Source organism: Protopterus annectens, chromosome 15.part0, assembly GCF_019279795.1.
Source record: "Protopterus annectens isolate FY-2018-M chromosome 15.part0, PAN1.0, whole genome shotgun sequence".
Lineage (NCBI taxonomy): Eukaryota > Metazoa > Chordata > Ceratodontiformes > Protopteridae > Protopterus > Protopterus annectens.
The window spans coordinates 246,274,636-246,291,743 of record NC_056749.1 but is presented as its reverse complement, the minus strand read 5'-3'; the positions used below and the strand labels follow the sequence as shown (position 1 = coordinate 246,291,743).

General features: G+C 41.2%; 1 protein-coding gene across 1 annotated transcript in view; it reads right to left on the bottom strand.

Annotated features, from left to right (window-relative positions):
• TBC1D15 (TBC1 domain family member 15) overlaps window positions 1-17,108 on the bottom strand; it is a 2,197,436-nt gene that overhangs the window by 201,446 nt on the left and 1,978,882 nt on the right. Inside the window, exon 17 of the mRNA XM_044057253.1 lies at window positions 8,613-8,699. Coding sequence (XP_043913188.1) covers window positions 8,613-8,699 — 87 coding nt within the window. The remainder of the gene's footprint in view (window positions 1-8,612; window positions 8,700-17,108) is intronic.

Sequence of the window (17,108 nt, the reverse complement as noted above, 5' to 3'; positions counted from 1 at the left end):
GACATGAAGAAGCTCTAGTGCATCATGCTGTTCACCAGCCTTAATATGTCTTTCTTTTGAATGAAGGCACCAACACTTTTTTCCGGTCCTGTACAGTCGCTGGTCTAAATGTGTGGAAGGCATTATAGCCCTGCAAAGTAGGAGTGCTCTCTGGTATTTTAAACCATGTCTCAGTCATTACACAGATGCCAATATCTTCCAGGATGAATACGCCTCATAGGGAGAGGAGTTTCATGTTCAGATTACTAACATTGATCAGTAACACATTCATATTTGCCTTTGCTTGTTTTGTTATGTTAGTAGGTTTATTGGGTTAGATTTGCCTAAAAAGGCACTGTGGGAGGGGATAATGTCTTAGCCAATATTTGAAACCCAAAAGGGGGACAGATGCAGGCCATCCCTGGTGAAGTAGTCTGGTCTGTCATTCATATCCTCTCAGGCTGACAAATATTGAATCTCCTTTGAATGACACCAAAAACTAAACTAATTACTGAAGTCAATTTATTTTTTTGCTCATACTGTGGCATCATCCTTGGAGAATATAGAATGCTGCTAAATGCTTGGTTCATACCTGCCTTGGACACAGTCTGAGAGCTCCATCATGTCTCTCTTCATACAATCCAAGGAGGCACACCTCAAGTCATTGACACTGGCATGAACTATGACAGAGTCACACTGGTACTTGTTCAAAGACTGGAATGCATGCGTGGTCTTATGGATCCTGGCACCAGACAAGCAACTAAACGTCGCTCTTTCCTTGCTTAGCCTGGTAAGTAGCACATATGCATGCCTTGCAATGGAGTCACCTATAACACGACAGTTTGGTTGGGTCAATGCCTGCCTTACAGGCTCAGCATCTCTGACTTTGGGACTCCTTGTGCTATGTGAGGAAGTAGGCTTAATATGCTGAGTGTGCTTTGTGCCTGTGTTGTGTTTTGGAGGTCAATGAGGTTTAGGCAAGTTAATCTTTTGAACCTCGGCATATGATGGGTTATGTGCATTGTGATGGCCTTGGAGAATTGTGATGTGTGGTGTACTGCTGACAATTTTGGTGCCTGAATTTACAGTGTGTGAGATTTTTGCCTCGAAGGATATTATACATGTATATTTCTCACAAACTTTGCTATACTCTTTGAGCAATAGATGACTGTCAGGCAGCATTAGACAAATTCTTACACTGTCTCAAGATACCCATCTCAAACAGGCACGCTAGAGAAATTGTGGGAAAATGCTGGCCCATGATACCAACAAGAATGAGTCTAGGGCAGGGGTAACTATAAATGCTTGGAGTTCAGTTCTGGAATAATGTTTGGGTGGACTTGCTACTAAGTACTTAAATTTAAATACAAAACAGCTAGTCTGGAAAACTCCTTCTGCCACCAGCAAAAAACAGTAAATTAATTATAATAAAAAATAACTAATTCAATACTCAAATTAGTGCTAGTAGTGTAAGTGGACTCAATATTAAGCAATTTTATCAAAGGTATTTTAGCCTGGTGAGTAGTTTAAGGAGAGACTTTGCAAAATGCTACTTGTGTGCTTATTGTCACTAGCCAATGAAAAGAGAGAGGAAGGGAATTAGGTTGTCAAAGTATCATAAAGGACGGGCTACAACAGATACACTGGGTTTAAGAACACAACTACAACAGGGTGGGAGAAGGAAAAACTCTGAGCTGACCGGCCTACAAGTCACATTAATACAGGTTTAACCAAAAAGACATCAGCACATAGGGTCAAAGCTAACTTCATAAAGGGTGCAAGTACAAAAGGTAGCATATGCAGAAACATCTTCCTAGATGGTGCTGACCATGGTGCTGATGGAGTGCTTGGAGTTGAGAACTCAAGTCTCAATCTTCAAGGTCCATCTTCCACATGGCCAGCACCATCTAGAAGTTTGGTCTGAAGCCCAACATGGTGGAGCCAGACCAACATCCAACAATGGGACTGCCAAACCCATTAACCCCAGACCTGACATTAAAGGCTTTGACCCTAATGGACAATAGCATCTAGCACTCATGCTGACAAGCTCTGCACTGAGATCATACCCAACAGCCCAGCCACTGACACAAGGTCAATAGTCCTATTGATGTCAAGGCTATTGGCACTGGCTACAAACCATGGGATACTGGGAGCAATTTGATGACAACAAAGGCTGTGGACACGAAGTCAAGAACACAGCTGACACTGACAGTCCTCTTGGTGCTGACACTGGCATGTCTTGAATCAGTGTCGGCCTCCTTTGAACTAATGCAAGGATTATGGAGCCACTGAAGAAAAGTGGGACATTCTTGTAAAAAAGGAAAGGTTGAAAACATGCTGCTATCCACTCTAAAACCAAGGGTAACAGAGGAAGCAAACATCCTGTACTGGGTCCTAATGAAGACCTCCACAAACCTATAGTTCATTTCCTGGGGAAGGATTGAAATGGACCTAGATCTTTCTGATGATAATCTACAGTCCTTAAAGTGAGAAAATGTTGTCTTTGTTAGAAATGTCAACCCTGAAGTCCTAATGAGCTTAATAGCAAAGTTTGCATGCACAACCTTTTCAAAGTAGGAATTAAATCAACAAATTCACACAAAGGAGCAATCTAATCAATTTTAGCCTTTTAGGATGAGGTCCTTGGGAGGTCTGCCTATATTTCTCATATATACATATATGCTTCTTATTCTTAGGAGACTTTGCAATAAGTTTAACATCATTAGGCTTGCCTCTTGAGATCAATGGAGTCAGTTCCCAAGATGCTTTTAAGGTTGAAGCTTTGCTAGGGAAAGACATGAACCCCCACACACACACACACACACAGTTTATACAATTTTAACTTATTTCCTCTAGCCCAAATTGCATTATACCACAAAAATTAATTGGTATAATCATCTCCCAAGCAGTACAAGCAAAGAGGATTTTTTGTTTAGGTATTTTATGACCACATTTCTACTTTCTATAAGTTTAAGAAAAACAAACTATTAGGAGACAAAAATGACCAAAAAGAAATAAAATGAAGATCAGAAGATGAAGGACAAATAGAAAACAAGTGACATCATCAAAAGTTGTTTAAAGATTGTGACAAGTACACTAATTTTGAAAACAGAGGCTGTTTCTCCAACTTGACAGTCATACAGCATGACAAGAGAGACGTGGAGAGAAAGTTCAAGCATGGCATTATGGATAAAGAGAGAAAGGCTAGTAGCCTGGAAAATGTTTCAGATCTGAGCTACCTAATGCCTAATAACCTTAGACCTGCTGTTGAGGAAGGAGGATGGACCTCCTCATAGTGGATCACTACCGGCAGCAGAAAGAGACTGTCAATCTTGTATGGTAGAGAGGTACAAGCAAGCCCAGGTTCCCTCACCTTTTCTTCCTCATATCAGATGTAACAAATATTTTTTAATGTCTCATTTGTTTAGACTCTCTTGTCCATTCTGGTATCTGCCACACCTGTCTAGTACTCTCTCCATTCACCTTGTCCAGGCTGCAGTCATATACCCTCCTAACTCCTTGCTGCTCATGGGCACCTGATCATATTACACATCCATTTTTAATGCCTTCTGCAATCAAATGCCCCCCATCTCCTCTTTTCTAGCAGGAAGAAGGCTATTCATAAACTATTTCTTTGCACCCACCTCGCAGCATCTTAGTTGCTTTTCTCTGTACCTACTCCATTAGCGATATTTCCTTCTCCATTCCAAGCCTCCATAACTGCATGCAGTATTCAGCTGTGGCCTTACAAGAGTGAGACCGTGGGGTGGCATCATCTTCAAATCTCAAACTTCATCCTGACAATCAAGGAAGGCTGGACTGTACCATGATCATGCAAAATGTTTTTTTCTGGAATAAAATTGTTTGAGCAACTCAAATCCAGTCCATCAGTCTAAGAAGTGAATTACTACTGCTGCTACTGCTGTTCCATCATAATGAACCCAACTGCTTATGTATTTTCTACTAAAAAATCACAAATTCTTTTCTCTTCCTGATTTCTGATGCAAGTCACTTTAAATACATCTTGCACTCAAGGCTTATCATTCCCCAAGTGCATCACAGGTACTTTGGATCTTACTGGGCAATTAAATTTAACAGACCACTAGAAGTCCAGCCACAGAAATCTCTATTTGTTCCCTCTGTTAGTTACAGATAAACAGCCCTGAGGTAAATCTGCATATCCTTAATCCACTAGTCAAGGTTTGTTTTGAAGACAGTTTGAGAACTACATTGCTTACCACGAAGAGGGAGCTTGTCCCATAGGTATGGAATCCTTTGGGATAGACATCTTTCATACCAACATGTTGTATTATAGGTTCATAGGTTTATACTAGGCTATCTGCCCTAAGGCATTTATAAGCCTAGCCCAAATTTTTGTGGCTTACGCCACCCCTTATCTGAAAAAATACTGTGCCCATTAGTTTGTTGTGCCTCTGTCCAGCAGTGACACAGAGATGATTCCCGGGATAAACCTACGATCTCCCATCCACAGGTCAAGATTTCTCTTGAACAGAGCCAGCGAGGTGCTCTGCCTCACATGGACTGGGATTTTATTCCACAGCATAGGGAGTCTCTGAGTGATAAATCTATCCCTCCAGCATGTCCTATTTATATCTGTGCTAAGGTTTAAGTTGCTTGCTCTAGTGGTTTTGGTGGATTTGGATTTTTTGAGGTGGAGCATGTCCATTAATTCCGGGTTGGACATGGCCTTGTATGTCAGGCACATGTCACCTCTGAGCAGACGGTATGCAACTGAATAGAGCTGGAGTTTTTTCAATCTGCCAGCATATGACAGATTTTGGAGTCCCTTTATCCTTTTGGTGAGGAACTTTTCGGGTCTCTCCACTTGCTGCAGATGTCAATACAATATAAGATACAATACAAGATGTTAATACAATATAAACTTAGTTTCTCTGAACAAGTGCTGGTAGCACTGCCATGCATTTGGATATGCAACATATTGGACAGGATGCAGTCATTCATAGCCTTATAAGCCAAGCAAAAGTCACTATAAAAGTCTGTAAAGGAAAGAGAAGAGTTACTGGACATTTAGCTTCTCAGGGTAACTTAGGGCCATACATGAAATTTTCTTTGTTAGAAACATCTGAGGCCTCTCAATTTGGGCTTCATACTTGGATAGGTAAAGCATTATAAGAAGCATTATATTCTACTATGGGCCTAATTAGGAAGGAGTAGAGAGTGATAATAACTTTCTTTGCCTGAACAATATAGCTTTAATGATTAGCTACTTCACAAAGGAGGTACAGCTAGCTGGAATTCTGCAAATAATTATATGTCATTTGTGAATATTAACATGATTTATATAAAAGTGTAACAAAAGGAGATACTGCCAGCCCAGATATCTGGAATTTTGTAAATATGTCATTTGTGAATATCAACATGGTTCATATAAGATACTTGTGTTACAAATGTATTAGAACTGTATGTCAGGTGTATATCAAACTGCTGGTACAAAAATGTGTGTTGAAAAGGATTTTGCAAAGTGCATAAAATGTAACCATAGCATGCCCTGTTGGAACAGAAGAGAAATGTACATACACTATTGTAACTATTTAAAAGTATACATTTTTACAGTGGAAACTGGGATATGTTAACTTCAGAAAAATTGCTGAAATTAAATTATTTTATGGCCATGCAATAAAAATATGTTATCTTTCAGTTTCAGAGCAACAACAGACATAATGTCTGTGCTGAGAAGTTTTCTGCATTGTCTTGGTAGTGTTTTATTGTTTTATGACTTCCAGGATCTGCAACTATCTGAGGGAAAGCCCCTGTGTAGGCATTTTTATAGGTAGATACTAAATACTGCAAGCTTTCAGCAGTGGGGGTTTTACCTGGGGTAGAGACAGAAGACAAGAAATTATGTCATACTGCAAGCTATCCCAGCAGTAATACTTGAGATCTTAATTTAAGAACTCTCTGAGAGAGACTCAGCATATTGTATTCTGTCTTTGACCTGACAACAACTAGACAAGAACCATTCACCACACATCTGTCTTGCTGCTCTAATTAAGTGTACTAGGGTATAGTAATTCACTTAGATATAGTCAGGAATAAAACAAAGCTTAGCTTAGATATTTTTATTTAACTGAGACTGCCCTGCAACGTTGTTGTAAATATTTCCTGTAATTTTGAACTCTTATGTTCCTGTGATCATATACTGAGTATTTCCTTTTTCTTTTATTAGTTATTATTAATATAATTAAAACTTTTATTGTTGCTGATCTGTCTAGAGATATTTAAGTTCTGAGAGTACTTGCATATTTATTTGGTGACACTGTGTAGACCACTCCTAATAGCCTTGCTCGTGGTCAAACTTCCATTTGTATTAACAGTAACATTACACAGTAAGATTCAATACTCTTTGTTAAGGGCCTTAAAGTAGATGATGAGGAGTGACTGGTAGCGGAGGAAACTACCTTAGAGTCTGGGCAGATGGGGGCATAGCTAGTAAATCTGTGCCAGCCTTACCCAGGTGTGTGTGCGTAAGTAAATCAAACCTCAAACAGTGTGTGTGTGTCAGCTACTTGGGCAGGGACATGAAGCATTGGTTGGACAGAGAGGGTACTGGAGGTCTTGGCTTGATCACTCAGCTGAGATCTCAACTCTATAGCTGTGCCAGTGGGGAGTCTTACTGGGGATCTGGAGAAAGAGGGAGAAACCAGCCCCGGATTGACTGTGGTCTCATCTGTGTGTGCTCTTAAGGGAAACTGCACATGATGCAGAGGCTGCATCTGGAAATACTGTGCGTGTGTACCTGTCGTCCTCCCAATGTACGCCACCCACTGGTGCCAGTGGTGAGGAATAAGGCTCCTTGATTACCGGTCCAGTGGTGGGATGTCACAAGCTGCTCCAGGTAGAAGGCTTTCCTAACCATAGTTGGCACAAGACAGTCAACTGAGAGCTCATTATTTATGAAAAGACATATATCACGGACTGTGGTATCCAACTGGTGGAGGTTATTGATATACTAGGTGCAGTTGTGTTCTTACTTCCAAAAAGTAAAATGTTGCATTTTTTTGTGTTAAATTTTAGGATGTGATTTTAAACCAGTAATTAGTATGGTTACGTCTGTCCTGTAGTATATGGGTATCATTTGGAAATTTAAAGACTGCACAATGTCTGCAGTCACTGGTCATCTTTGCCATACAGAGCTCCCTGACATCAGCTTAGACATCAGAGAAGTATTACCAGAACAGGAGTGGAACCAGCATGGAACCCTGCTGCATGCCACTTGTGACAAGCCTTTTGGTGGAAAGAGTTCCATTAACTGTCACCATGTGGATTCTTTCCAAGAGACACTTTGTGATTAAGCTGGTTGCACAGGAGTTGATATTTAGTCTGAGGAGCTTAAGTATAACACCAGAGTGTGGGACAATGTCACAGGTCTTGTCAGATCAAGGTAAGCAGTATGCACTGATTTACCATCATCTAGTCTTTCAGTCACTTTCCTCAAAAAAGTCCACAAGGTTTAGTAAACATGACCTACAATTCACAAAGACATACTGGTTTGATCAAGGGTTTAGGCTATTTACTATTTATGAGCTCCATTATTATACATTTAGAAATGTACATGTACAGCATATAATTAAAATGCCATTTCTCAGAAAATGACTCTTGTCTCTTTGGGTCCTTGCCAAGCTTGCAAAACATTAGACATCACCTCCAACTTTGTTATCTGGTTACAGTGCTCACATACTATAACCAGCAAGCATCCTAACTCCCACTAGCCTAATCATAGCTAACTACTTTTCTCACCCATCACCCAGCCCTACTGAACTGCTCAATCTTATCATAAACTAGAAGACAGAAAATAGGAGATGAGTATTAAAAATGTTTTGTTTTCCTCAATGGGCAAAATATTCAACTGATGGCAGAGGAAGCTGCTTATGAGCACACTATGCCCACTGTTATAGTGTGCTGTTGGTTGGCTCATACCATTCCCCTATAATGCTTTTACTTCCAAAACACATTAAATTTTGCAGGGCAGACATTTCCATACTCATGCAAAATAACTAAAGATTACATTTCATACAGACCTATGATACATTAAAATAGATTTAAATGCTATTACAGGGTGGATGTATCCAATTAGATAATTACTTTTCTTAAAGACCTTTACTTTGTCTTCTTTGTGTGAGATATATCCGAGTTTAGGAATGGCTACAAAGCTTTTAGAAGGCTGCCTGTGGAAGGAAAGACTGAGCGCACCTACACAAATGCTTTCTTCCATTTAGAATGGTCGTGTCTTATTAAATCCTAGCGAACGTCCAGTAAAGGATGGTGGTATAAGAAATACAGAATTTCTTCACTAAATGGATTGGAGTCCATGCCACCAGTTATTACTGCTTCACATTATCCATTTGCAAACATCTATTAGATCTCAATGCTAGACCAGTAAAGAGAGGTTCTAAAAAGTGTATGTAAAAGTAACAACTATAATTCTAGCAACAGTGAAAGAAATCTGGAGGCTGTGCAAAAGCAAACGTGTTAGCATACAAATAGTACATTTAATGTGCACAGCTAACCCTGGGCAGGAAAAAGGTAATTCTTGCAGGTATAGAGAGACATGATAAGGTGAAGAATAGTGTTATTTTAGTATACTTTCTTACCTTACAATTTGCCATCTGAGTATAAATTACTTCTGCTTTGACCAGTGTTTCTTCCACACTGAGCTTCATTGACAACTCATTTATGTGCTACAAAATATTTTAAAAAGCATTACTATGCAACACACATACGCTTTTAAAACATTTTTACCAGCAGAATAAAAAACAAGTGCTGTGCTGCTTCAATGCTAAAACACCATAACTCAAAGATGACATAACATTTACCAAAGCATCATAAATTTTACAGTATATCTTGTTCAAGCGCTCTGACTACATCAGTCCTTTCTTTCTCTGGGGCTACTGAATTGTTAAAGCTGGAGAGTGCCCCTTAATACTTACTTATACTTAGGAATGGAAAACCAAATGCATTTTTATTTCACTGGATAAAACAGACTTTTCAAAATATGAAAAGATACATCTGCGCATTGTTTATATGTTCTGAAGTATTTATTTGTTAAGCAATTAGGTAGACTAGTCTTGGAACAGTTTTTAGACCTGGGTCAGAGAGGCACAGACATTCACAGAAAAGGTCAGTAATGACAACACAAAATGTAAAGAATCTAAACTGCTAGTAAATTCAAAATTACCAGACGTCAGCTGTCAGAGTAACACTAGAAATATTTTAGGCTACATAGCACTTCACATGATGGCAATGCAAGTAATTTACAGTTTAATCTGTGACCACATTATCTGGACACATTACATGACAGTGAGCACTGTCTTGCTACAGGACAGTAATATTTTCAAAACAGAAATTATCTGGATAGGTAGAACGCAAGGAAATTACAATTCCTGTATACAACAAACAACTGAAATGAGTGATTATATGTCACAGTGAACACAGTCGAGCTTTCAGAATGCATTATGATGATGTTGTATACTGTGGTGAAGACGCACACATACCACAGCAGAACTTCGTCTAGATTTGAGAACACATGATACAGCAGTAACTGAAGATGTTCTAATGGATCACTGTTGCAGTAGCTAGGTTATATGAGTTTACCACCCTGCACTGCACAGTTTTTCAAAGCTTGGGGCACGCTCAATGTGCTTCACCTGACAGCAACACATCCAGTACTCCATATAAAAGTTAGGTGGAGTGTTAAAAGCATCAGAGCATATTTTTAATTAAAACAAGACAAGAGCCTTGAGTGTGTGTGCTAGGAAACAAAGAGAATCAAAACATATTTTTAGAAGGATAGAAATAATTGCACCCTCGCAACACAGTACAGAAATATCAAAAAAGGGGGGTTATAGGGAGGGATGGCTACTGCAACAGTGATCCATTACAACATCAACTTCAATGAAAAGCCTTCTTTCACAGCTGTATTATATTCATGAATGTATTACTGCTGCAACAGCCTTAAGCTAAGAATGTCTTTCCATAGCTTAGATAAAAGTATGAAAAAAAGACCAGTACCCAAGACTCCTGTATCCCCTGGAGTATGATGCTAGCAAAGTCTGTTCCAGATCACAAAAGGAATCCAGTTTTTAATGCTTTGTAAAGATATGTACTGAGGACCAAGTTGCTTCCTGTGGAATATTTCTAATGTTCACCCCTTTCCAGAAAGCCCAGGAAAAAGTTAATGCTCTTGTTTGTTCAGAAAAGAAGACAGGGAGATAAGCAGTTTGGCTTAAAGTAAACTGTGAGAATTTCTTACGCATAAAGGTAGGATATGTTCTCAAGGAAACCTTGTCTTTGTGGGGGGAAAAAAAAGAGAGGTAAAACTGACTCAACATTACTGCTTGCAAATCAGATACTCTCCTTGCAGATGGTAGAGAAATAATAATACAGTTTTTCATATTAAGAAACTCAACTTAGCTTTGTGAGCTGGTACAGAGACTAAGTATGCTTTTCTAGCACAAGACTGAGATGTTAACGAGAAGCCACCTGTTTCTTAGGCAAGTGAATATGTAAGACACCTTTTAAAATTGTTTTACTTGGATATTGTTAGAAAGAGGGAAATCTAAAGGGAGATGACCAGAAGGCTACAAATGCACCTTGATAGAAAAGTGTGACAAATTACAGGACAGTAATTCACATGAATAATTAAAAACCGGAGTAATCCAACAAGCAGAGGATTCTGGCTCCTTTGAGTGGCAGCAACTAGAAAATAGTTTCCACTTTACCATTTTTGGTTTCCTTCTTGCAGGTTTTCTAACCCTCATTCAGTATGTGCTGCCAAAAAGCTGCCTAAGAAGAATTAAAAGTGCATCATGCAGGAATTAGTTGAAGAGTTTCCAGATTGGGGTTTATCAAACTCCCTGACTTGTGAGAGTAAATCTGGTCTGTGGGGAAGTTTGTGGTAATTGCTCTTGGCTAGACTGAAAAGAAGGGAGAAACCCACTGCTGCTCTGGCTAGAAGGGAGTCACTAACAATCTTTGGGGAGTCCTTCTGGATTTTTAGGAGAAATCTGGCAATCAGTGGAAAGGGTTTAAAAGCATAAATGAACATGCATGTCCATCGGAATGAAAAAGCTTCTGTCTTCTAGGCCTGTTTGCAAGGAGTCATGGAGCAGAATTCCTATAGTTGTCTGTTCAGAAGGGAGGCAAATGGGTCTATTTGACGTGTTCCCATAGGTGGATCAGATCTTGAAAGACCCAAGATGAAGCCTCCATGTGGGAAGCAGGGGGTAGGGGGGTCAATTTGGGTCCTGCTGAAATGGTCTGCAATAAGGTTTTGCTCTGACAGAATGTATGCAGCCTGAAGACTGAGGTTGAGCTGAATTATTACCTCCTAGGCTATTACAGTCAGACTGCAAAAGGGGATACAATTTGGTACTCTTCATTTGTTGATATACAACCCGGTACTCCCTCATTTATGTATCATATCATTGCTGTATTTTCTGTGTACACTAGTAGAATTCTTAGGGACCAAAGGTGATTCAATGTCTTCAACACAGGATTCCACAGAGCTTGCTCTTTTTACTTCTTTTGATACTGTGCCCCAATCAGGTCAGAAAGATCTGTGGTTACAGACTGGAGTGGGGAAAGAAGAGAAAATGGAAGACCTTGATGGCACACAATCTGGTCTGCCCACTAACCAACCTCCTTCTTTACAAATCCTAAAAACTGAATCTGAAAGGACAAAGGGTGTAAATACTGGGTCCAGACTGATCTGAGGGACCACAGTAATCTCTTTATGTGCAGTCTGGTAAAGGGAAGCACTAGTATCTTTGATGTCATGTACCCCAGAATCCTAAGAAACTCCCAAGCTGATCCCATGTACCCCAGAATCCTAAGAAACTTCCAAGCTGATGCTTGTTTTATACTGGAGAATTAAAAAAAAAACTGTAGGAACACTTCTACTATGTCATGTGTGGAGCAAGGCTCTCCACCAAGGTCAAATACAATAAGCATTCCAGGAAAACCATTCTGCATGACGGGATAAGAGAAGAATTCTGCAAACTGATTTGAAATCTCAGACTGAATAAAACTCCTCCAAAGTTGTCAAGACACTTGACAGCTGGAAAAAACAATCAGCAAAGGTAAGACAATCATCCAAATATGGTAAAATAAATAAGCCTTACAGTCTGCAGTAAACAATGACTAGAGACAGGCATTTTGTGAAAAAGATTAGTTGTGTAAAATGTTACCATAATGATAGATGTCCTTCTCTTCTATGTTGCAGTATTCTTAGCATGAGAGAGTTGCCTGCTATGATGAACCAATGTCAGACAGTATACCAAAGACTTTTACTACTAGGGGTGCAGTGTACTTCACATGTAGGCTGCTGTCAGACATTGGCCATGACATACACACGCACCCTCCTCAGAACTGAGATGTCTCATTAGGAACACCTGTCTAAGGGACTACATAGGTCAAATACATCCAAGCAAGAACAAAGTCAGGGGAAAGAGGGAGGGATGGAATACTGTAACAGAGACAAGAAGGACATCTAACATTATGTTAAGATTTTACACAAATAATCTATGACTTTCTACTGCTCTATTTCTAACATGAGGGAGAACACCAAAGCTCATGAGGAAAGGGAGGAGGAAGGAGCAGAGGAGCTTTCCATGAAGCCATGGAGAATAGTCCTTGCAAACCCTGCCCTAGATTTGGAAATATCCAATTTGTAATGTTTTGTGAAGATATTTACTGAAGACCAAGTGGCTGTCTCCAGAATGGATTTAGTGTCCATTCCTTTGAAGAAGGCACCAGAGGAAGCAACAGACCTGGTAGAATGTGCCTTAACAGGGGAAGGGAGACTCTTTCCATGGTGCTCACAGCAGAAGGAAATGGCTTTAGAAATCCAGCTGGAAATAGTTTGTTTAGAGACAGGGAGCCCTAAAGCTCTAAGGTAGAAGGATCTAAAGAACTGGTCTGATTTCCTGATAAGCTTAGTTTTGTCAAGATAAAACCTAAGCTGTCTGTGCACATCCAAGGTGTGCAAAATCCTCTCTGCATTGTGCTGAGGAGTGGGGAAAAAGGTAGATAAATGCATGAACTGGGTGAGGGAAAACTCATTTACCATTTTAGGCATAAAGGTAGAGTTGGTGCAGACACACACACACTGTCTCCGTGGAACACCAAGAAGGGAGGGGAAGCCATTAGGGCCTATAGCTCAAAAACTCTTCTGGCTGAAGTTAGTGCAAGCAGCAAAATAATTTTCCAGGAGCAAAATTTCAAGGAAGCAAAAGCTGCCAGCTCAAAAGGAGCAAGGGTCAGCTTCTCTAATATAAAGTTAAGATGGGGGGGGGGGTCTTATGTGAAAGATACCTTTTAAGAATTGTTTAGCCTCAAATCTGGAACTTAAAGGAGGAGATAGAGGCAGACAGGCAGAAATAGCTAACAAGTACACTTTGACCGAAGAGTAAGTTAAGCCAGCATCTAGTAATTCACATAAGTATGAGAGAACCACAGGGACTTCCACTGTCAGTGGGTCCCGGTTTCAGGAAAGACACAAGATTGAAAATCTCTTCCATTTGGATAACTGAGATTTTCTTGTATTGGGTTTCCTGGCCTCCTGCAGAATCCTGAGCACATCCTCTGAAAAAAGGTGTCTAAAAGGAATTAAGATCCTAACACACACAATGCCATCTGAAGGGTAGACAAGTGGAGATGGATTAGAGTTCCTTTGTCTTGTGTGAGAAGGTCCACTTGGTTGGGTAACTTGTGGTGACTGCCCTTGGCTAAACACAGGAGCAGAGGGAACCAATGCTGTTCTGGCCAAAAGAGGGTCGCCATCAAGATTCTTGGTTTATCCTGCAGAATCTTTAGCAGGACTTTTGAAATGAGAGGAAGGGAAGGGAATACATACAGAAACATCCCTTTTCATGAAAAGCTGAAGGTGTCCACCTTCCAGATCAGAGGATGAGGATCCCTAGCACAAAATCATGGAAGCTTTCTGTTCATGGGGGAGGCAAAAAAGTTTACTTGTGGAGTACCCCATCTGTAGACAATGACCAGGAATACTTCCCTGAGAAGCATCCATTCATGGGATTGTGGAGTGGGAGACCTGAGTTGGCAGTTAGCTGTTGAATCCACCAGGTAACTTCTCTCTTCAGGCAAGGGAGAAGTGGAACTGGCAACTCCAGGGGGATGTGCATGTTGTATCCACATTGATTTCAGGAACTTCTGTAGTTTCCTTACATGTAATTTTGCCAGGAGAAGCATTGGGATGGTGGATGCTGTGAAGCCCAAGGTTCTGAGAAAGGTCCTGGCCGTGATGTGAATCATAGGGATGAGGACTTTGGAAAAGGGAATGTCCTGAGCCTTCTGAGTAGGGAGGGAGATCTTCATGAGGTCCATTTGTAGCCTGCATCCTAGCAATATCTGGTCCTGGGATGGGGAAAGAGCAGATTTCGTGGAAGTTGAATTTGAACCCCAGAGATTGTAGGATGGAGATGGCAGAGTTCAGATTGTGTAACAGTGCTCCTGGACTGACTGTTTGAAACAAAAGATCGTCCAGATATTGGAAGACCTGAATGCCTTGAAGCCTGCAGTAGGCAATTACTGGGGCTAGACATTTCGTGAATATCCTTCGGACAGTGGAGAGACTAAAAGGAAAGTCAAAAAAATAAAAAAGCCACAGAGAATTTTAAGTACTTCCCATAACTGGGATGGATGGAGATATGTAGGTAAGCATCCTTTATTTTCTATGAAAGCCATCTTGGCTTACAGGATTATCGGGGGAAAAGTGTTTTCAAGGTTAGCATTCTGAACGTGGGTACTTTCAGGAAGGTGTTTTGGTAGGAGAGGTCGAAGATGGGTCTGCATGGGCCCCCCTCGCCTTGGTACCCAAAACAATATTGAATAGATCCCTTTTCCCCTTTGATTGGATGGTATGGCTGGCAGTTTATCCAGCAGGTCTTGTAGCACCTTTGGGAAATGGGGCAGTTGGTCTCTGGAAGGTTGAGGGATGCCCCTGAAGGGAAGGAGAGAATTCCATACCATGAAACAGCTATTTTTTATGATGGAGACCACCCAGCATCCTGTGTTATGTTTTTCCACACTGGAAAGGGGAAGGAAAAGGAAAAGCATAGGAAAAGGGGGGATGTTTGGGGTCCAAATAGTCAGATGGACCCTGGTTTGTCTGGAAAGGGCAATTTTTGAGGTGTTGTTTGTAGTGGAGTCCTCGGGTGCTTAGCCCTCTTGCCAGACTTTTAAGACTTAGCTGAGGGAGGCTGTGAAAGCCTTCTAAAAAACACTGACTTAGAAGGACAGTTGCTTTGGAATTTTGGTACAGGGGAGACCAGGATATGTTTTAGTTCCTGCATCTCTTTTCCCTTCTTCTGTAAGGATTTGAACAGTTCTACAACAGCATGGCCAAACAGGGCTGAATTGTCTACTGGGCATCCATGAGTTTGGATTGAATGTCTTCTGGAAGAAGTTGTATTCTCAACCATGCAAATCTTCTCAGGACTGAGCTAGTGGCAGCTGCCTTATGCTGAAGCCTCCACAGCATCGTAGCTGCATTTTATGGAGTGTTGGGCCACTTGAGAGGAAGCTCCAATCAGTGAAGATGGAGTCTGGCATATCAAAAATAATCTTAGGAAGTTGGGACAGGAGTTCCAAGGTAAACTTTGCCTTGTGTGTCTGACAGTTTACAGCCCTAACGATGATGAGGGTGGCAGAAGTGCATACCTTTTTTCCCAACCTCTCCATATGTCTGCTGTCTTGTGTATACATTTCCCCAACCTCTCCATATGTCTGCTGTCTTTGTCAGAGGGAAACAGGGTGGTGGAAGGAAGCAGCCTAGAGGCCTTATCAGAAGCCACAGTGATGACAGAAGGGGCACTGAACAAGAGCTTACAGTCCTCAGCACCTGGCAGAATCTGTCTGGTTTCTTAGGTGTGGGGGGCTGGGAGTCAGGGCCTTACTGGAGGAAGCAAAAACATCTAGGAAGGCAGGCAGGACTGGAGAAACTGCTAAGGGACTGGAAGTGTCTATCTGAAGTAGTTTGTAGTAACTTTTTTGGACCTCAGACATCTGACAGCTGCCCCATTTAAAATGCTCCCTCATCTTACCTATGGTCTCACTAATGGCAATTTCTTCCATTGGAGAGTCAGTGGCATTGGAGTCCTCCTCTGGGGAAGTGTGGTCCAGTGGGGAGGAGATTTGAGATGAGTATGCTAAAGCCTCATCCTCTGAAGACTCTTCTTCCTCGGAAGAAGCCTCTTCCCTGACCCTTTTCTGTGGAGAGGTAACCCAGGGTGTGGCCGAGAGTGAAACCCCTGGAGAAGGCCTAAGAGACATGAGGGTGTTAAAAATACCCTGTGTACAATTTTTCCAGTCCTGAACTGGATCAGAGGGTGGTGATAAATGCTTTGTATTTTTTTGTTTCTTTTTAGCATGTAGTTCCACTCAATGTAGTGTTGGTGGACCAGACATAGGCCTGGTTTCTATAATGTCGTAATCCATATCCTCCCTAACTAAAATTTGGGAGATTCTCCTAGGGCCCTCAGTGATCATGAGTATAGGCTTCCCCTGGACATATGAACTGGATGCCTGCATTACCTCCAAGGATGTTCTATCATCCTGTTCCAAGGCAGTCTCCGTTATGGGCTAGGCCTGTGGATCAGACGTAGGGGCTGAGCATTTCTCCAGGCTAGTAACTGCCTCAGCAGAGACATCCGCCACTGGAGGTTCAGCACAAGTTTCAGGCCTAGGCTTCTTAACAAGCAACTCTGCCTCAGGCCCTGCTGAACCCTCCATAACTCTCTTTCGAGGAGTTTCAGGTGTTGATTCGCTAAATAAATAGAAAGAGAAGCTAGTCTACTTCTCATGGTTTTGGGCACAAAGACCTTGACAGACTGAACAAGATCTGTGGTCGTGGATAGGCCCAAGGCAGAAAAGGCACTGCTGCTGGTTGTCTTTATGTGGAATCTGATGTCCACAAGACCATTTGTCTTTCTTGCAGAACATTAAACCTAGCCAAAATGAAAAAGGTAGAAAAAGGATTCCCCAATGGTGCACTCACCTGAAATGTTGACACAATAACCACTTTGGTGATCAGACCATAAATACAGGTGAAGTGCCCAGACTGGCAGCAA